The 20,592-nt window shown below is 36.0% G+C and overlaps 2 protein-coding genes across 7 annotated transcripts; both read left to right on the forward strand.

The window, feature by feature from the left end:
* Positions 1 to 1,154: 1,154 nt before the first annotated feature.
* On the forward strand, positions 1,155 to 8,822 carry LOC110421062 (cyclin-T1-3-like). Of its 6 annotated transcripts, none has more exons than XR_016351550.1 (7): positions 1,155 to 1,485; positions 2,114 to 2,695; positions 2,820 to 2,901; positions 3,422 to 3,556; positions 4,006 to 4,181; positions 4,364 to 7,699; positions 7,956 to 8,095. XR_016351550.1 is itself a non-coding variant. In XM_089784440.1 (7 exons), exons 2-7 carry the CDS (start codon positions 2,142 to 2,144, stop codon positions 8,570 to 8,572), a joined length of 1,125 nt encoding a protein of 374 aa, XP_089640566.1. In that variant the 5' UTR covers positions 1,155 to 1,485; positions 2,114 to 2,141; the 3' UTR covers positions 8,573 to 8,822. The 6 variants fall into 6 exon arrangements, 3 of the variants coding, with proteins under 3 accessions (XP_089640566.1, XP_089640567.1, XP_089640568.1); XR_016351551.1 differs by having other exon boundaries at positions 4,364 to 4,601; positions 4,729 to 8,093; XM_089784440.1 differs by lacking the exon at positions 4,364 to 7,699 and adding an exon at positions 8,541 to 8,822 and having other exon boundaries at positions 7,956 to 8,101.
* Positions 8,823 to 10,205: 1,383 nt separating this feature from the next.
* On the forward strand, positions 10,206 to 19,945 carry LACS6 (long-chain acyl-CoA synthetase 6). The gene is made up of 23 exons (XM_021434816.2): positions 10,206 to 10,621; positions 12,221 to 12,281; positions 12,380 to 12,457; positions 12,613 to 12,684; positions 12,769 to 12,850; positions 13,022 to 13,127; positions 13,224 to 13,300; positions 14,291 to 14,335; positions 14,458 to 14,544; positions 15,312 to 15,401; positions 15,501 to 15,580; positions 15,691 to 15,784; positions 16,333 to 16,421; positions 16,498 to 16,586; positions 17,577 to 17,706; positions 17,799 to 17,917; positions 18,056 to 18,179; positions 18,270 to 18,356; positions 18,690 to 18,793; positions 18,869 to 18,954; positions 19,118 to 19,204; positions 19,317 to 19,403; positions 19,525 to 19,945. Exons 1-23 carry the CDS (start codon positions 10,510 to 10,512, stop codon positions 19,615 to 19,617), a joined length of 2,079 nt encoding a protein of 692 aa, XP_021290491.1. The 5' UTR covers positions 10,206 to 10,509; the 3' UTR covers positions 19,618 to 19,945.
* The last annotated feature ends 647 nt before the right edge of the window (positions 19,946 to 20,592 follow it).

Genomic DNA, 20,592 nt, shown 5'->3' on the forward strand with positions numbered 1-20,592 from the left:
TTGTGATGATGGAAAATTGAATGGCATGAGCCTTCACATGTTCCCATGACATTAACTAAGATACTTTGCATTAAAAGAAACACATTTTCGTACCCCTAATATATTTTATAATTATGATCCCTTTATAGTTTTAGTTATTGAAAGAATACTAAATCAATATTAATTTGTCTCAAGGAGTTTAATCACATTTATGTGTGAGAGTAAGAAGCATCGATACTAGAGTAATTACATTTTTCAAAACACGATTTAACTCTATATTATTCATTGATTATATTCTAACAATATTGATTAGAGTTTAAAGTTAATCCGATGGTTAAAATTTAAAATTTTATTTTAAAATTATATATATTAAAAAAATAAAATTTAACAATTTATCCTTAAAATTTCAGGCAACATTAAATGATTTAGTGAATATTTCATGAGTCATATATAGTTCTAATTGAGAAGACCAAAATCATTTGCTTTTCCTTAGTGTAGCAAACCGAAAGTAATGTGGGGGGGGGGGGGGGGGGGGGACCTTGTACTTAAGAAAACTTAAGATCTGTTCGGGGCATCGGGAAGGGAACATAGTAAGGGAGGAAACGTGAAAACTATACCAGACTAGGACTTGACAAAACAAGAAGTAAAAAAAAAAGCTTTAGGCAAAGGTTTAAAGTTGGTGGCCATGGATGGACATGGACCAATGTTACAAGTGTCGAAGCAAGGATGTTGTATGAAGGTGATTGGAGGGTTTTTCTTTAGTCCACTCTTTCATATTAAATCATCAGCTTTTGCTTGCTGTGGTTCTTTGAGTTGGAGATGATCTCCATCATGTCAACTTTATTTCAGTATCTAAATATCAATCCCTAAAGCACCTTGAAACAGCGAAGCAATCGATCATTGGAATACCGTGCTTGGCTTTTTTTCTTTTGCTAAATTGGATCAGCAGCCTTCCTTTTATAACGATAGAGTCTCAACTTTTTATCTATTAATTAAGCATGATTACAATACCCAATTGGGCCATAAAACGGGCCTTATTTGTTCGGCCATTGAAACGAGAGAGGGTTAGCGGGCTTAACCCAATGGGACGGGCCCAAAACCGTTGACGTTGGTTCGGTGGCTTGATGATTGATAAGTACACGCGTTTATCTTAGAATTAATCCCCGAGGATTCGGTTGGCGTACCTTGCCCGACCTGACCGAATTTTATCTTCTCTTTTATCGTTTTTTGGTTGAATTGATACGGAAGAAAGATCAAAAGAGAAAAGTGGAAAAGAACTATATTTGCTTGGGTCCTTTGGATTTTGAAATTATCTTTTGGAAATTTTTATCTCCAAGTTCTCGTTTCTCCCTTCTTTTTCACCACCTCTCTCACCGCTTCCCTTCCTTTCTTCAAAACCCTAATCTCATCTCAATTTCGGATCCCAGTCTTTCGTTAATCTCACCTTTAATCGCGTCACAAAAGCACGAATTTTTCCTCGATCTTTTTTATTTCTGTTTTATTCAGGTAATTGTTTTTAAAAATTTTATCATTAAATATTGGTTTTTGTTGATGGTAAATCAGCTGTTTCTCCCCAATTTGGTGCGAAAAAGTTTGATTTTTGGTTAATTTATCTTTTTAATGTTGATCTAATATATTGTTGAAATTTTAATAGTTGATTTAGAATTTGATTTCTTGTAGTTTGGTTTTTGTATGTGTTTCTGTTCGGATTTTGTATTTTTTTTACTATATTTGCTGGTTAATTTAGAGCTTTTTGTTCCTTAAATTCGATTATAAATTAGGCTGTACATTTAGTAGGATTAGGTATGATTAGAGCAAAATTAACTTAATAAATACGCGATCCTTAGAGGAGAAGAGAAATCGAGAAAAACCAAGCATCTAAGGAATGAGTTAGCTTGATATGTTAAATTGAGAAAATTCTAACCTTTTGTTTTCTAATTCTTATTTTGAGGCTAAAATACAAACTTTTATTCTCTGGCTTAAATTTAGTTAAAACAGGAAGATCAAAGCGATAATTTTGATTTTATAGATTTTTTTGGAAGAGTTTTTATTATTTTCAGTTCTAGCTTACCAACGGAGATATATTGTGGTAATTTCATTTTTATTCATGGTGAATCTCTTAAACTTCTTGCAGGTTTCCTTCCAAAAGGAAATAAGGAGCAATGTCTTTTGCAAGGAATTGCCGTCCGCAAGGGGGCACATTTCAGGATGATTACCGGTACCCTTTCAATAGATATAACTATAACAATAATAGTTCCAACAACTACAGGAACAGGAACTGGAATTCGAATTGCAATCCTACCAGGAATTTAAATCATGCCCATGAATTCTCGGGCCAGTTTGGGGAGCATAATAGAGGTTATCATTATGCTCAGCCAAATTGTGCTCCTTCTTTGAAAAGACGAAAGTTTTCAGCTGCTACTTGGGGAGATAGTGGGAGACACTATCCACCACCTAACATGCATTACACGGCTGCTCCATCAGACTCCGGCAATTTCGTCCCTCCTCCTATAAGATCAAATGCTGAAGCCTCTACATCTATCAGCAGTAAACGTGATCGGTCACAATTGGAAGATGATGAACCTGTTTTTATGTCCAGGGACGAGATTGAGAGATATTCACCATCAAGAAGAGATGGTATTGATGCCTTACGCGAAACACATCTGCGCTATTCCTATTGTGCCTTCATTCAGAATCTTGGTTTGCAGCTTGAGTTGTAAGTTCTCAGTCTTGAATATGTTTCCGAGTTGTGCTATTTCCTTTACCTTTTTGGTGGTTTAATTTGTTTGAAATCGTTATGCATTTTTCTGATGTAATCAAATCCATGTTGTGATTTGCAGACCACAAACTACTATTGGGACTGCCATGGTTCTATGCCATAGGTTTTTTGTCCGAAGATCACATGCTTGCCATGATAGATTTGTGAGTATCAGATACTAATGCTTAAGGAATTCATTACATTGTATTTATTTATGCATTAAATTTTTTTGTGAAGATGTTTTCACATTATGTTTATACACTTGTAAGAAAAAAATTTTCTGTTGCTTTTGTAACTTAAGATCTGTTTGCAATCTCCAAACACCACCTCTTCTTTTTCTTTTCCTCATCTTTTGAGCTAATGCATTTTTTAGTTCTTTGGAATTTTTATTCCATAAGGGGCTAGTAATAATCCTAATTTTTTAACTTTTAGAAGGTTGGTATTCTCTTGCTTGCTTGACAATGTTGTTATGCTTTGAATACTTTTCTGAAGATCTCTCATTTAGACGCTATATAATCTTAAGTTATGAAGCTGCTGAGGATTAGGTCAAGTTGAGTTTGTTTAGGTTGCCTTACACCATTTTTTTTTAACTCAAGGGGAATCTTTTCTTATTATAGATAATTTGTATATGCTAGTTGACTTGCAATGAAAATGCCCATTACCATTTATTTGGCTCTTTTGCAGTTGATTGCTACTGCTGCTCTTTTTCTTGCTGCAAAGAGTGAGGAGACACCACGGCCTTTGAACAATGTGTTGAGAGCATCTTGTGAAATATTCCATAAGCAGGATGTTGCATTCTTGTCCTATCTGCTCCCTGTTGTGAGTACCTTTGGAAGTCCTTCCAATTTATCGATGCAAAGAAACATAAAAGGGTTTAAATTATTTAGCAGCATATTAGTGAATATGATGCCATGAAGTCTATTTAAGCCTTTTGAATTTTGTCATTTATGAAAAGCATTTTGCCAGAGATGATTAGGCTGCAGGTTAGTATTTGGTAATGAAGTAAATTTGGAATAAAAATTCATGTGTTACAGCTAAAGGTTGATGTAGTCTTGTCTGGTTCTCGGAACTTAAGCTTTAAACCATGCATTTTCTGTTCAAAACACTCTAGAGACAGCTATGTAATTATTTCCTACATTATTATACTTCAAGGTGTAGAAAATCTTTTGGCTTATATAAAAGAATTTACTGTCACCACTTTGGAAAAGGAAAAGATTGCCATGTTAGTTTTCACCATGCTGACATTAAATGACTTGTCTGTTGAACAGGATTGGTTCGAGCAGTATCGGGAACGCGTGATTGAGGCAGAGCGAATGATACTTACTACTTTAAATTTTGAGCTTAACGTGCAGCATCCATATGCTCCGCTTACATCCATTCTTAACAAATTCGGCCTTTCACAAACTGTCTTGGTGAATTTGGCGTTAAACTTGGTCAGTGAAGGGTAAGATTATGATTTATGCTTCAGCCTTACTGATTATTTTTTAATCTGATACAGGTGCAATGTGTTTGTAAGGATTAGTTCAGTTTATTTAGAAGTAAAACTGACTGCTGCATTGTGAACTTCACCTTGATGCCATACAAAATGTTACATATACAATGATTATGATCCTTCTGCCTTTTCAGGTACAATTTTAGTTTGGGTTATATTGTTGTGATGTTTGTGTAAATAAAGGTAGTCTAAGAATAATGCTCAATAAATTGGGATGTGTTCTTGTCCTATGATTGAGTGGCTGTTTTATACACTTGGAGTAATGGGTGTTCCAGTCCCACCAATCAGCAGATTTTATGGGGTTTCAACTCTAAAAGGATTTTGGGTGGGGTGTGTCCCATGAGGAGTTGGGGTGTGAAGAAGATTATGCAGGTCATCTTCTTCCATCTCGTCCAAAAAATGTGTATTTGTGTCGATAATTTTTTTCTTTAGCCCAGCTACTCTACGTAGTTATTCTGGTATGGCATATTGATTCTTTTGGCATGGCATATAATTGCAGGGTTTTTACAAGATTAGCGTGCTCGCCTGTATGATATTGTTAGCTGGCGGATTGATGTGCTGTTCATGGAAAGTTTTGTTTTTACATCTGAAGTTGAACCGCTGATGTTTATGGTTCTTTTCCTATGATTATACCCAATTTGGTCCTGGCTATGAACGCCACAGAACCAACAGAAAATAGTTTGGTTATTTAACTTTAACCCCTGTTGTTTTTTCTTTGGGTTTCAGTTTATATGGAATCAGTCCACTGGAGTCCATGCACAAACTGAGTTTGTGAAATATCTGGCTGCTTCTCACTTTGTGTCCATTCCACACTGATCTGGAGAAAAATTACTGACTTGGAAGGGTCAATATGTTGTGTAGAGTGGGGTCATTTCCTCTTTTTTCTTTTAAAAAAGGATACAATAAAAAATGAGTTTATCTGTTGATGATTTTCCACGTTGTGAAATCATGATTTGTTATTATCATCCTACGTTTTCCTCTTAAGAAAGGAGTTTTTGGTTTTGCCAAAATTTTAATTTTGTTTCTCACTTATTTTCCTACGTTTAAAATGATTTTCAAATGAGGGTTTTCCAATATGATTTTCCTATGGCAGTGTCTCTCTAATGAACGTTGAAACCTCTTTTCTGAAATTTCTAATTACGTAATGGGTTCTCCATTTTCATTTATGATATCAGCTGGATCTGTATCCTCTGTTCATGGCTTCAGTCCTCTCAGTGATGTCAGATTTAGAGTCCTGATGCATACTTGTTTGATTCTAAACTGGCATGTGGTACCAGTCATTTGGGATGGGTTGATGGAAAAAATTAATTGATCTGGTAACATGGAGTGAAGCAACCAATTCAAAAATATAAAGAAAAGGAAACAAACATGTATCTTCATGTTCTCTTTGTCTAGTTGGAATAGATCAATAGAACCCAGTGATTCTCACTTAGATTTTTGTCCTTCCTTCTGACCAGTTTCTAGACCTTGAATTGAGAGCTATCTTGTCATTCAACTCCTGGTCTTGCTTCATATTGAGTTTGTTTCGTTTTTGGAGAGATTCAATTTTTGGAGTACATTGTTAGTTTGAAATCTACCCTCTTTCTTTCTTTCCTCCTTTTGAAACATTTAATTAGTATCATTCACCGCTAGTCTCTATCTGTTTTTGTTTCTTGCCTGAAAAATGATTTGGTTGTATTAGTTTTAGCTTAAAGCCAATTAAGTGTGTTTCAAACTGAATTTGGTTTTTTCATTTAGGTTTTGTCATCTATATATTAGTGTATATTTAGACGGTTCCAGCCCTGCTTTATCTAGGTAGTCAACACATATATTTATCTGTTATATAACTATGTAAATACTTACCCTGATACTGTAACATATACATATATATAGGCAATAAGTGATATAGACCTTGTTAGAAGATTGAGAAAAATACAAAGATGAAGGATGCCTCATCCTTGAAGTGTATCAAGGAAGTTAGCAAAGTAAGTGGAAACTTCTCAAAATGGTAGGTTACATCTTGTATCAGTTGGAGGCAGTTGCATATACTCAATAACCTTAAATTACATTATTGGTTAGAGCACTTTGCTAATGCTGGACGAAACTTTTGGCTAAGTTGTTGACATTGTGAAGCAATCTGTAATGAATATCGAAAATGTTACCCTGTACTTGGGTGAACTAGAATAGGCTCAGCCAAAAGGGCATATACTCACTTGAGAATGTACTGTCGTTCAGAATAGTACAAAGCCTATCTCAATTGCTATGCAGCCCTAGGCCTGTATTCTTTAAACTTTTTTTGGAATCAGGCTTGGATTGGCGATATTGGTAGGGTTTGGTCCTTTTTTGGGCCTGCTCTTGTGATTATTTAATGCATGGCGCTGGTTTGAGACATGGCATACTCTTCTACTGAATGCTATTTGTGGAAGAATGTTTTTCTAGAATGGCAAATGGGCAGATTTGGATCAGGTCATGTTAGGTTTAGGTCACAACGGGTTTGGGTGGTTGGGGTTTCTGGTCGGGTTAGAATGAAATTAGGATTTGAATTTTGCATTTTAATGTCAAGTTTGGGCTGTTTTGGCTTTGGGCCATAGGTCTTGGGTCAGGTGATTTTGGAATTGGGTTTCTTTGGGTTCAACTCTTTGACCTTTTGGTTACTTTGGGTTTGTTGGAGTTCAGATTTTTTCAGGTTCAGGTTCATTTGCCACCTCTGTGTTTTTCCCATAAGGAGGGGGAGAATGATAATTATGGAAACAAGTTATGCGCATCAGATGTGCTCAAAAGTTATTTATTCTTGTCCTGGTTGGCTCATCCAGTTTCATACCAAGCTGGAGGCTCTACAAGGCCAAATTATGAAAAAAAATAAAAATCATTTGTACGTGTTTTGTATTTTTACCCCATGATCAACTATTTGTTAGTATATCTGTACTTTGTGCCCCACTGCCCTCAATACGTTTGCAACCCTTGAGTTCTTCACATTTTAACTTCTTTTGAAAAGGTTATTCCTTTAATCATTTTTCTTTTTTGAGTTTTGGTTTATTAACAAAGGGCAAGCGTTTATACTATTCCATACTATTTTACACTGGTTTATTTGAGTTAGTATCTATATGCTAATAATACAGTTCTATATTGTACCTCATGTTTCATTGGGTAGGTTACAAATTTTGTTCTTAGCTTCATCTCTTGCCTGCCTTAGTTCTCTATAATTGGGGTAGCATGCATGCTCCATGAGCAGTGAGGCATGCTTGTTGATGAGTCCATTCAGATAACTGATGAGCTGAAGAGATTTGCTTTGAAATCCACATTCTGCTGCTACCTCTGTTTGTTTCATTTTTGATTTGTCTATAATACTGGAATTAAAAGCACAGCAGATTTGGGCTGGAATTGATGTGTTCTCTAGATGGGTATGCATGTTTGCTATAGTTTTCGTACTCTATCAGCCATGGTGCAGAGATTCTTGCAAAATATTCTACCTGGATTGGTGCCATTAGTTGGTAAGGAAAAATGACTTGTCTTTTTTTACTTCAAATCACTGTTTTGATTATCTCTTGTATTATTTGTGGTTGATGTGTGGTTTCTGTGGTGGTATGTGCTAAGTTGTACAAGACATTGCCTGTTCGTTATATTGTAGCTCCCATGGTTGGTTTGATTACTCTCCACATATGATAAACAATGGTGGCTCACCTGTTCTAATTTTGCTCGGTTATTTATTTTCAATAGTGTGTTGAAGTTTGGACTTCTATTTTGCAGGCTTAGGAGCTCATTGTGGCTTCAATTTAAACCCCATCATATTGCTGCCGGAGCTGCTTATCTTGCAGCGAAGTTTCTAAATTTTGATCTTGCTTCTTCCAATAATATCTGGCAAGAGTTTCAGACTACTCCGGCTATTCTCCAAGGTAATATATATAAGTATTGGAGAAATTGCGTTGGTTTTATATGGTCGTTACATATTTTAAACTTTGATATGGAAGGTTTATAACAACTCGAATCTAGCAGAATTAACTTAAACAGACTCTTCTAAATGACAGCCATTATGCATGTCAAAATCAGTGCTTCATGCACTCTCAAAATTGACTCCTTTCCCTTACTTTCTGATCACCAGCCTTCCTCAACAGATGGGTACCAATCAAATGATGGATATGACTATTGATTTAGAGTAAGAGAAGGGTTTGGGCAGTGAATAGAGAATTGTACATGTCTAGAAATATATAACACAATACCAACATGCATAGTCTGGGGTCTCTAAGGAGGGAAAGAGAAAATTGATTGTATCTAATAAGTGTTTGCTTTGCTGCATATACTGTGATAAATCATGCCATTTACTGTTTGATGCAGATGTTTCACAGCAGTTGATGGAGCTGTTCTAGAAGGATAACAGGATACAATTACAAAACGTGTCAAGATTTATTCTACACTTAGGCTTCTTAGTTGTAATATATGTCCCCTGTTTAATGAAGTAGTTGATAACAAAGAGGCTCATTAGTAGTATTATTGTTTAGAATGCCGGCCGCAAAATGAAGATAATCTTTAGTAATTTGAAGTACAGGTTAAAGGATCCGTTTGCATGTATCTGAATCGACTTGTCATTTGCAATGGAATATCCACATTTACTTGGAACTCTTTTCTTTCAACTTAAAGCCTTGTGTACCAAGGAACAGCTTAAGTTGTAAACCATCAAATGTTGGGCCAGCTACCATTGCTATTGGTTTTTGTACGGGTAGCTCGTAGAGCTGGCAATAGGGGCGGGTGGCCCGAGGCACAACACAGCTCGCCATGGGGTGTGCTAGAACGACTCACGTCGCTAATTGCCATTAGGATATCGGGCGCGGTCACCGCGGCCAATTGAGTCGGCACAGCACGGCTCGTATGAGCCGTGGGTTGGCAAGCGACACGCGGCCCAGCACGGAATGGTCCTCTGCAAAATAAACAAGTAATTGTTCTTAAAACTAGCTTTAATAATTTATTCTGAGAAAATTTGCAATTTCTTAGTGAAACAAAAAGTAAAAAGGAAAGAAAATCTCAGCTTCTCAATATGTGTTCGTACATGATTGCTATGATAAACTGAACTGGACTCAGATTCTGCTAGTATTGCTTTAGGTTCAATCCGTTAGGCACTCGCTTTTAAGATAAAGCAAATAAATAAATGGGCTCACCTAAAAAGGAAGTTAGGCCATTGGTCCCCAACTGTGACACTGCCACAATAACTCAAAATTTGGATTATGTTATGACCAAAACAGTAGCTTTTAAAACACTCAAGCTTTATTTCCAACAACGACATTTCAAGTTGATGAAAAAAGTTATTCCCACCATTCGATTATATCCAAAAGGCCATGTAATTTTCAGAAGAATGGTGTTTGATATTAATTTCAATCCACTTCTAGAAAAACAGTACCTTTATGTGGAAACTAGTAATATTGCCTTGGACAAAGACAGGCCCAAGGTGGCCGTCATTCTCGAAGAGGATAACAATCTCAACCACGTTTCTGTATCTCATCTCATTGATTGCCCTCCAACTTTATTGCAGTTTGTCGCTGTAAATCTTTCTTTTTTGGGGGCTTTCAAAGTCGTGATAATTTTTCCCACCCACCAAACATTTGAAAAAGTCATAACTGAAGCACCCAATTTTTAGTATTTTCTAAGTCCTAAGTATGTTTTCTGATAATTAAAAATTAAGTTGAAAGAGTTGAACTTAATAGCCACCATGGGCAATTTCTGTTTCCCCCTTCCTACCACCCCACCCTTGTTGTTCAAATTCAACATAGTTGTTGTCATTGGGTTCCACCTGTGTTTCCATTCATCGTTCATTTTAAGGTAACTGCAGTATAAAAGAAGAGGAAATGCAGTAGTTGCCTTATTAATTAAAAAAAATGAAATAAATATGTAGCAAAGACAAAGATGATGAAAGAAAATTAACTGTATTAAATCCAAATTACAGTAATTAAACATGATTATTAAGAAGAAAAGTTCACAAGTTTTGTACGTGTACATTTGGAGAAGAAGGGAAAAGAACTGTTGCACTGCCGGCACAAAAACTAAGCTTACGCAAGCATTAAACAAACCTAATCAAACTCGCAGCATAAAGACAAAGAAATTATATTCCATTTATGAACCCGTCCTTTATCCTTCCCTATTTTCTTCTTCTTTTGATTTTAGTTTTTTCATCGAGGCAAAGCTCTTATCTTTAACTGCAACCTTAAATGTCAGCATCTTCGAAAAGTGTGCCATCTTCCTCTTAACAAAACTTCCCGAGAAACAAACGGAGAACGAGAAAAGGACAAAGGAAAGGACCCACGTCAGCTTTCCCATGGATTCATCGAAAGCTCAACGTCGACTTAACGCCATTCACGGCCACCTCGTCTCCGCCGGTTCTCATTCCGAACTCCGTGTTAACCCAACCGCCGGCGAGTTCGCCTCTGGTACGTTGGTGTATATGTATGGTTGAGAAGACAAATGATATAGGCTTTTGTTGGTCTGGTTTTCCTTTTTGACTTTCTTTTGGGTAAATGAAATGGTCCTTTTGCTGAAAAAAATATAAGCTTTTTGTTATTGTTACTATATGTTTTTGGGGTCTGGGTTTTTGGTTTTGATTCTTATTTAAATATTTGACGTAATAAAGTTTTCATTGTTTTGATTGCTCTTTGATTCTGATGTGGAGAACAAAAAAAAAAATACTTACGTTTCTGATCTGAGAATTCTTTTTGGAAGCAAACTGTTGATTGTTGAGGAAGATTTGTTGATCATAGGTTTGCTAAAAAGGAGAGGCTTTGACAGATACAATTTCTTTCTTTCCTTTCCTTTTTTTATTGGATTTCCAATCATTTGGACATCATAGTCGAAGGCTTTGCTAACGGGAAAGATTTGTGCTTGCCTTTCGAGTGTCATTTTCCCTCAACATGGTCAGTGGGTCAGTTTGCTTATATTTGATATAACGAACAAGTTTTTCTATGGTCCCAAGAAGCACTTTGAGTGGAAATATTTTTTTTTGAAAAATCACTTTGAGTGGAAATTAGTTTGTGTCAGTGATGTCGTATATAGTTGTTGCTTAACTTTGTACCATGGTGATATTTTGTATGGATTGTCGGGAAGCTTCGGTTCTGGTTTGGCCTTCAGAAGCTAGAAACATGTTATCCGCAGAATTGAGAAACGTTATATTTTAAAGTGTTTTTGAATTTAACTCCTATCATCCAGAGAGCTGGTTGTGATGCCCGGTTGAAATGGCTTGAGTTGTGTAAAAATGAAAGAAAAAAGGTTAGCTGCAATGGAATTCATTACAGGAATATTATTCTAGAGGATTGCTTTATGTTATGTCTACGTGGCTGCAGATCCAGAAAATGTAGTAAACTCTACACAAATATGTAATTTCTCTTTTTCATTTCAGAAGATATTTAGCATGAGTCCATTGTTCTAGATCAGTCCTGGGGGAAATAATAATTGCTTTGAAGGGTTATTCCTGTATAATGTTGTTGCATCCTAGTGTGAATAGTAGTTCATCAGATAGAGATGATGACACAAGCAATCAGTTTTGGAATTTGTCTATAAGCTAGTCTCTTCTAAATCTGTAATTTTTTGTTAAGTGAGATCAGAAATGATGATCTATGCATGGTGGTTGTTAAGATGCTGATGACATAACTCCTTCATTTATTAGTAAGCAGGATCTATGGGCCTGGCTGGCATGTTTGTGAGTTGTGGGTGGAGTTGATTGGATTATTTGCTACCTATCAAAAGGAAAAAATTGTTTGAGTGGTCTCTTAGTAGAAATATCATTAGAGGTTAAAAGAATGATTTGAGTTTGAATTTGAAGTAATGACTGCATGGAAATGTGGAAAGAGCTGGTTTGTGGGAAGTCACCATCTATTTTGGGACAGAGGAAGGGCTGCTAGCAGCTGGTAGCCAATTTATCCATTGTAATAAGCAATATGTAATTAGTTTCTATCTGATTTAACCATAAGAAGCGGACATCTATTGCTAATTTATCTGCATTTAACTTACATATGTTAATATTGATTTTTGAGCAGAACAGGGTTATAGTGTTGTGCTGCCAGAGAAGTTGCAGACAGGAAAATGGAATGTTTACAGGTAAGACTATGCTACTATCCTTCGTGTTTTTGCTCTGTGTTGTCCCTTCCCCATTCAGCAGTTGTCGATTTTTATTTTACGTTTATGCCTTATGGCAGATCTGCTCACTCTCCATTGAAGCTCGTGAGTAGATTTCCTGATCATCCTGATATCGGTACATTGCACGATAATTTTGTGTGAGCATCTCCTTTTCCCTGGCTTAATCATGTTTAAATTTGTTGGTGTGTGGCTGAATGCAATACATCAATGCCTTATCATTTATTTCAAATTGAAGTATTTCTGATGGTTCTTCACTTATCATTCTTTCTTTTCTTTTCTTTTTTTTATTTAGACATGCAGTTGATACCTTCCGAGATTACAAATATCTTGGCACAAGAATTCGAGTTGATGGAACAGTTGGAGAGTAAGATTCCTTTTGTCAAAACGAAGGTCGTAGTCTGTTGTCAAAGTTCCTTTATACATTTACTTCCATTTTCTATTTATGAAGGTACAAATGGATGACATATGGAGAAGCTGGTACAGCTCGGGCCACCATAGGTTCTGGCCTAATATATCATGGAATACCAAAGGTGAGCATTCGAGCGATAATTATACATTTAATATTTAAGTGCTACAATGAACTTTTTGTCTGTAACATGTTTATTGCCTGGTGAACTTATGTGCTTCATGTAACATACCCATTTTAAGTTAATAGATTGTTCCTCATGTGGCATGTTGTTCTACTGGTTTTATAATGCCAGGGCTCTTGTGTTGGAATATATTTCGTCAATAGACCTGAGTGGCTCATTGTTGATCATGCCTGCTCTGCGTATTCCCTTGTATCAGTTCCTTTATATGACACTCTAGGTTTGTCACTGGCCTGATGCTCTCCTCGTCAATTGAATTTTTGTCGATCCTCACCTATTGTTAAGATGCTAAGTGGAAAGTTTTGTTTCCTTGTAGGCCCGGATGCTGTCAAGTACATTGTAAATCATGCAGATGTGAAAGCTATATTTTGCGTGCCTCAAACATTGAGTTCTGTAAGTTTAATCTGTGCTCTTTTCAGGCTATACTTAAGCAGAAGGCGCCTATTTGATCTGGAAAAATTAACTTTTATGGCATTTATTTTCTTCTGCAACTGTATTCTTCATAGGATGGGAATCTGGTGGGACTTTCCCAGTTTCTAATTGCTTTCTAAACATTTTATTAGCTTGTGGCTATGATGGATACGGTGAGAGTTTGAAATAAGGCTTAGATATGTCTAGATTACCTAGAGAATGCAATGGCCATTTTTGAGAAAGGATAATGGATTTTTTACCTTCAGAATGTAGATAGGATAAAACTGATTCTTGAATGCATGCTGTCAGAAGGTATTGCCCTTAACTGGAGTGAAACCTGTCTTTTCTGGCTATGAACTATGAATGCATTGATGTCTTGGTCGTCAATTTTTTGACCGATATGCAATATTGAATTCTTTATTGGGTACAAGAACAATGTTTTGGTGGACATGCTTGAGTAATTTTCTAGTGCTTAGTTGTTTTCAGCATTTTAAGGTCTTACATTTCTTTTACTTCTTTTTTTGGGATATCTTAGTACTTCTAGAATCTTTCTTGGGAAGTTTTACATTATTTGTTCTTCCCTGATACTTCTTTTCTGAGTGTGTAGATTGGATGGTCGGAATTGAAATTTAAATTCCATTTCCTTTGTGAAAACTTTTGCAGCGAAAATCTAAGCATTTGTTTTAACCGTGCAGATAGATAATCCTAAATCCCCTTCTACATCCCCTCAACTCAGGATTTATGCTCTTTTCCTCTTTGTACTATTGGCTTTTAAGCCTGGTAAAATGGTCTTTATAATGCATGACAGAAATAGCTAATATTTTGTATGAGCCCTCAAATTTTACAAGTGTTTTGCTTCATTGACTATTTAATTTTGTACTTGACACCTTTTTCATTGTCTAGTTCATAATATTTTGAGGATTTTGAATTGCTTCACAAGATTTATTTATCTTTTCACTTTGTAATTTGCAGTTGCTGAGCTTTTTGTCTGAGATTCCATCTGTGCGGCTGGTTGTGGTATAAACCTGCCTGATCTTTCCTGCCAGACCTTTTCAAACCTTCTTACTGAATATTTTGAACAAGAAAAAAGTACATACTGATTTGCCTGTGGTATAATTATTTGCTTCTCTAATCTGCAGGTGGTTGGAGGAATGGACAATGAAGTGCCTTCACTGCCACCATCAACCAGCGTTCAGGTTGTTACATATTCAAAATTACTAAGTCAGGTAATTAGAAATCCTTTTCATCTACATCACTGTAATAGTTTATAGCAGCATCATCTTGGTAACTTTTAGAACCAATGCATATGTATGGTTTGATCCGGTATAATTTTTTAAAGTATATTATTTCATATCGTCCAAGATGGTTAAATCAAGAGCAAACATTCATTTAATTTCTCCAAGTTTGGCCTGCATTTTTTTGCTGTCCATGTTTTGGTAATTGGATATGTTTTCTTCTTATTTGCCTTTCAAGAATTATTCCATAGCAATAATCATTGTTTATTCATAGGATGACTTTGAACATACACTGGTAATAATGTTATTTGTTTCATGGCTTGTTTCTATTGTACAAGATCAATCTATTATATAATCTTTAATCTTGGCAACTTCTAGGAAGGCTATGCTTTAGATAAGGAGGCTTGTCCTTATCTTTTTGTTGCTTGTGCTGTTTTGTGGCCCAGAAACTCAAGGTTAATGATAATATTTTTACATTGATTTTGAAAACTTGTGTCTGCTGACACCCACAACCCAAGACTCCAATTTTGCGGAAAATGCTTTTGGTTGCATTCTTAATTTATTATCATTAAACATATTCCTCCTTTGGGTTTTGCTGAATGTTTAGTTTGTCTTAGCTGCATTTTTATGCAGCATTTATATTTTATTTGTTTATTTGATTGGAGTTTGGTTTCTAGGTTATCTGATAATATGTAATATTATAATTTTGCTATAATGTTGTGTGCTATAATTGTTTCTCATGTGAATGGTTCCTTTAGGGCCACAGTAACCTTCAGCCTTTTTGCCCACCAAAACCAGATGATGTTGCAACCATTTGCTACACTAGTGGTACAACTGGAACACCAAAGGTATAGCTTAATCCTATGAATTTTAACAGATCTGAACAATCAAATAAGTAAATAAAGGTTTTTTTATTTGCCTACTTATTCTTTATAAATTTTGGCCAGGGAGTTGTGTTGACCCATGAAAATTTGATTGCAAGTACTGCTGGATGCTGCGTTTCTACAAAATTTAACCCCTCAGACATGTAAGTTCTATTGGTTTTGAATGCATATAATAAATTTTAGTTAGCATTTGTGGTTGAATTTACTGTTATTTACATTCACTTCCTTGCTGAAATGTTTGTTCTTTGTTCAGTTACATATCTTATCTTCCTTTGGCACACATTTACGAACGATCTAATCAGATCACTTCAGTGTATTTTGGAGTTGCAGTTGGATTTTACCAGGGGGTATGAGAGTAAACCTAAACACCTTCATTCTCATATACGATCTTTAAGTGATCTATGTTTTATTTTTACATTGGAATCATTTCTGAATTTGTTTGGTCCACATTCTGACTGAATTGTTGGAATTGCTGATTCAATGTAATCCTATGCTTCTTGTTGCTTAAAAAATAAAACGAGCAAAAAACTTTAGATTTGCATCTTTATTTTTGTGAATCTGACTTCTCTTTTGTGGTCATTGGATTTGATTTGTAAATGATCTTTGGTTTTTATTTTGTCCTTTTTTGATTTTTTAGCTGGGTGAAGGTAACCTTCTAACTAAGAAGTAGCTAGTCTAACTGAATCTAGCAAAGCTCTTTTCTTCTTTCTTTTTTTTAATGGTAGTTATGTTGCTTTCAGATCCATATAATTGTTCAAATTTAAATAAGTAATCTTCCGTGTTCTTGAAGCAGCTGTCTCACCTTTTGGTACCATGTATGCTCTGCAGATGTGAAAAAGTCTATTTTGTTCTTGAGATGAAGCTTTAGATGCTGGTTCTTGATCTTTGTATGCAGGATAACATGAAATTAATGGATGATATGGCTGCTCTACGACCCACTGTATTCTGCAGTGTCCCTAGACTGTATAACAGAATTTATGCAGGGTACTTCTCTGATTGTTTAGTTGATTGTGACTGATATATTAATCGAATCATTTTATCAAACTCTTCCTTTGTGCAGTATTCTGAATGCTGTAAAGACATCTGGTCCCCTAAAGGAGAGACTTTTTAATGCTGCCTACAATTCTAAGAAGCAAGCAATTATGAATGGTAAAGACTTACATCACTAGATTGGTGTTTCTTTCTATCCCTTGCTGGAGGGTTAGTGTAGGATTTTCTTTGCCTTATAATATGACTGTAATATAATTTGTATTGCTTAAATTCTAGTCTCTTTATTAAACATGAATGTACTTATTATGGCTACAGATGTTTGAGTTAAGAAACTACGTATTGAAAAACTGAAATGAAACCATATTTGTTAATTGATCAACCTGTTGCATTTGTGCGTTAACTATATTTATATATGTAAAGTGTGGTGGAGATATAGTCCATTTTGTATGGCAGATAATGTCCCTGAAAAAAAAAGGCTGTGGACAGATTAGCTCTATGACTGATTCATTAGTTAGTTATGGTTGTGGTCCATAATTCAGCATGAGGGTTTGCAGGTTTAATGTCCTTCTTTGGACTGTTTAAATCTACCTTAAGAAGCCTGAAGAATACATGGCATTCATAAGTTGATTCCACTTTTGCAACACAAATGGCTTGGGCATTTTCATAAAATCCAACTACTTCATAAATTCTGCTTCAGTCTCAGTTTATTAAGGTGGCCAAGTTTCTTCAATAATGAAGTTATTGGAGCATCCTCCTCCTCTTCTGTCTATCTCCTTCCTCTTTTATATTTGAAAGTGTCCTGTAGCATCAGAATGGTACCTATTTCTTTTTGCATTTTGTTTAACCAATGGCATGCCAATTATTTGACTGTTGTTGAAATTACTAATTCATATTGGAAGAACTAAAGTAATTGTGCCAGACTGACATCTGAGATGTGAGGCATGCCAAAAGGACTTTCTTTTTTTCATTCTTGTAGCTTAGCTATATAGTGAATACCTTGCACTACAAGTCTGGTCACTGGGAATAACTTGACTGTGCATTCACATATGTACACTTACATGCACTGGCATATATATTATAAAAGAATATGCCCTTCAGTACCAGTTTACTGCATTGATATGTATTAATCATGTGTATCATTCTTTTAAGGAAAGAGTCCATCCCCCATGTGGGACAGATTGGTGTTCAACAAGATAAAAGCCAAACTTGGAGGTCGCGTTCGGTTTATGGGTTCAGGTGCATCACCCTTGTCTCCTGATGTCATGGACTTCTTGAAGATGTAAGTTAATTACTTTTAGATGTTGAATGCTCATTGAGAAGTTGTTAGTATCTCCTATCTTTCTTATCAATATTTGTGTCACAAATCTGCAGCTGCTTCGGTGGTCGAGTAGTGGAAGGTTATGGAATGACTGAAACTTCATGTGTCATAAGCAGTATTGATGAGAGTGACAATCTTTCTGGCCATGTTGGCTCTCCTAATCCAGCTTGTGGTGAGTTATTACTAGAAAGTTTTAAGTCTAGCATACTAGAAAACAATTGGCCCTTGGCCTATTCTTTTGGCTTTATTCATTATGTTTTCTTCTGTTTTTTCTGTGCAATAAATTCATAAATTGTCTTTCCTGGTTCAGAAATAAAGCTTGTGGATGTCCCAGAAATGAACTACACTTCTGATGACCATCCCTATCCTCGTGGAGAAATCTGTGTGAGGGGTCCAATTGTTTTCCAAGGTTATTACAAAGATGAAGTGCAGACGTATGCTCCTCACATGTGATCTGTCTTTTGTCTTCTTGAGACTTTCATATATTTGAGATTAAATGCATCTATAATGTAAAAATTGGACAGGAGGGAAGTTGTTGATGAAGATGGATGGCTTCATACTGGAGATGTAGGGCTATGGTTACCTGGAGGTCGTCTAAAAATTATTGATAGGTAACGTCATACGTTATATGTGTTTCTTAGTTAAATGTTAAAACCCTCTCTAGAATCTTCTTGGACAGTATGTTTGTATCCTTCTTTTACATATGGTGCATATAACTCCCACAGTAAACATTGTATTAACACCCCTTAAATTGCAGACAGAAATCGTGAATGGCACATAGAAGTGTTCACCATTTTTTGTAATTCGTGTCCTCTCTCTGATTTTTTGAAGTACTTTGGTGCTGTATTCAAATAACTGCTTCCTGAATTAAATTGGCAGTGGGGTGCGTGTCTGTGTTTCTGGGACATGTATATCTCTTGACTGGAAAATATGTCTTGGTACAGGAAGAAGAACATTTTTAAGCTGGCTCAGGGAGAGTACATTGCTCCAGAAAAACTTGAAAATGTATATGCTAAATGCAAATTTATTGCCCAGTGTTTTATATACGGTAAGACAATGTGGTTTTATAAATTCCAGCTCTCCTTTCTCTTGTCTGCTGACACTGGACTCTCTTGCTTGGTAGGTGACAGCCTTAATTCTTCATTGGTAGCTATTGTCTCAGTGGACCCAGATGTTTTGAAAGCATGGGCTGCATCCAAAGGCATTAAGGTGATCTATCTTTTGGTGTTTTTGTTGCAGCAAAAATCAAGGATAATCTTTGTTATGGCTATATTCTTTTGGCTCAGAACTTATTTTTTCCTTCTGCCATTTGGTGCATTAACTATCTTGCTCAATCACCTGCTAATTGTCATCTGCCAACGATTGAGTGCAGTACAAAGATTTAGGGCAACTGTGCAATGACCCAAGAGCAAGGGCTGCTGTCCAGGCTGAGATGGATGCTGTTGGAAGAGAAGCTCAGGCAATACCTCTTGATGAACTAAATGTTTAGTCTAGAAATTCTAATTGCACCTTGAAATTTTCATTTCCTTCTTCCCTGGGCCTGAAATTTTGTTTGATTGATTTTGGAGCAGCTGAGAGGCTTCGAATTTGCAAAAGCTGTGACTTTGGTGCTTGAACCATTCACAATGGAAAACGGTCTTCTTACTCCGACATTTAAGGCAAGTGACTACTATTTTTTGTGTAAACCTCATTGCATAGAAAAAAAAAAAGAAAACAGAAAAGAAAGACTAACTAAAGTTAACATAACAAGTTCTCAACTGTCTTATTGTTCGTGGCCAGATTAAGAGACCTCAAGCAAGGGAATATTTCGCAAAAGCAATTTCAAACATGTATGCAGAGCTTGCTACATCAGATCGCCCTCCTCAGAAGTAGTTGTGAAGGCAGTGCAATGAAAAAAATGTAGAATCCATGACCAAGCACTCCAATGCAGAGACGACTGGCACCACTATATAATAAGACAGTGAGAGCCTAAAGTTGTCCAGATTTACCAAAGCTTCCAACATAGTCTCATGTATGTTTTTAATCAGCTATCTGAAAAATAAAATGGTTGATTTTTCCTTATATTTTTCCCCTTCAAGGTGAGCATTACTTCATTCAGCTACTTAACTGTATTTATTCTCTTCATAAACAGTTGTACACTTAATAAGGAATATAATTTTTAACAGTGTCAGGGGACAATAGGATTGAGTCATTGATCTTATCGTACAGATTTATCATATGTGTGGCAAATGATTCATTCATAATGAACCTTAGAAACACAGCTTGGGAAGTTTTCGTTCTGTCTTAATGAAGCTTGAGAAGAATGTTGTCGCTGCTACCAATAAGAAAAAGAAAAAATGGAGTTGGTGCCTGTCTGATACACGTGAAGCAAAATACACAGGAAGAGTCTGTAAGTTAAACAGGCTTGATCTTGTGGATTGCAGAAGTCAACATAGTAGGGAATCCAATTGAGGTACGGTATGCGGTCTTCGCCTACCAGTCTTGTCCATCCACACTTTTGCACCCAAAATTGGAGATTGCATTGCCTCATGTCCCACCATGTTAAAAACATGATAAACCTGTGGAGGGTATTTTTCTTTTTTTAAATTCAAGTCATGGTGTTCAGCCCTGATTATTAATCTGATTAGACCCATTGATCAGATTCCAGTGGGGTTTAGTTTTTGCATGATGGCAACGTGTATATGGCAACAATAATGTTGTTAGCATAGACATTTCCTAAGTTACAAATCCACCATTTACCAACTTGATAAGGATATGTCAGCTCTTGTTGGCTTGAACCATCAACCATGGCTCACCTTATTTGACATTTCTAAAAGCTGGAAGCCTGGAACTACTGTAGGTTACCAT

Source organism: Theobroma umbraticum, unplaced genomic scaffold (genome assembly GCF_002168275.2).
Source record: "Theobroma umbraticum cultivar Fairchild unplaced genomic scaffold, ASM216827v3 scaffold_130.0, whole genome shotgun sequence".
In the NCBI taxonomy this organism is placed as follows: Eukaryota; Viridiplantae; Streptophyta; class Magnoliopsida; order Malvales; family Malvaceae; genus Theobroma; species Theobroma umbraticum.

Bases quoted from the DNA above. Each gene is read 5' to 3' on its own strand.
- LOC110421062 (XM_089784440.1), top strand. From the start codon at position 2,142: ATGTCTTTTGCAAGGAATTGCCGTCCGCAAGGGGGCACATTTCAGGAT. The intron at 2,696-2,819 runs GTAAGTTCTCAG...TGTGATTTGCAG, and splicing joins CTTGGTTTGCAGCTTGAGTT to ACCACAAACTACTATTGGGA. The intron at 8,102-8,540 runs GTAATATATATA...TGTTTGATGCAG, and splicing joins TACTCCGGCTATTCTCCAAG to ATGTTTCACAGCAGTTGATG.
- LACS6 (XM_021434816.2), top strand. From the start codon at position 10,510: ATGGATTCATCGAAAGCTCAACGTCGACTTAACGCCATTCACGGCCAC. The intron at 16,587-17,576 runs GTAAAGACTTAC...CATTCTTTTAAG, and splicing joins GAAGCAAGCAATTATGAATG to GAAAGAGTCCATCCCCCATG. The intron at 17,707-17,798 runs GTAAGTTAATTA...ACAAATCTGCAG, and splicing joins GTCATGGACTTCTTGAAGAT to CTGCTTCGGTGGTCGAGTAG.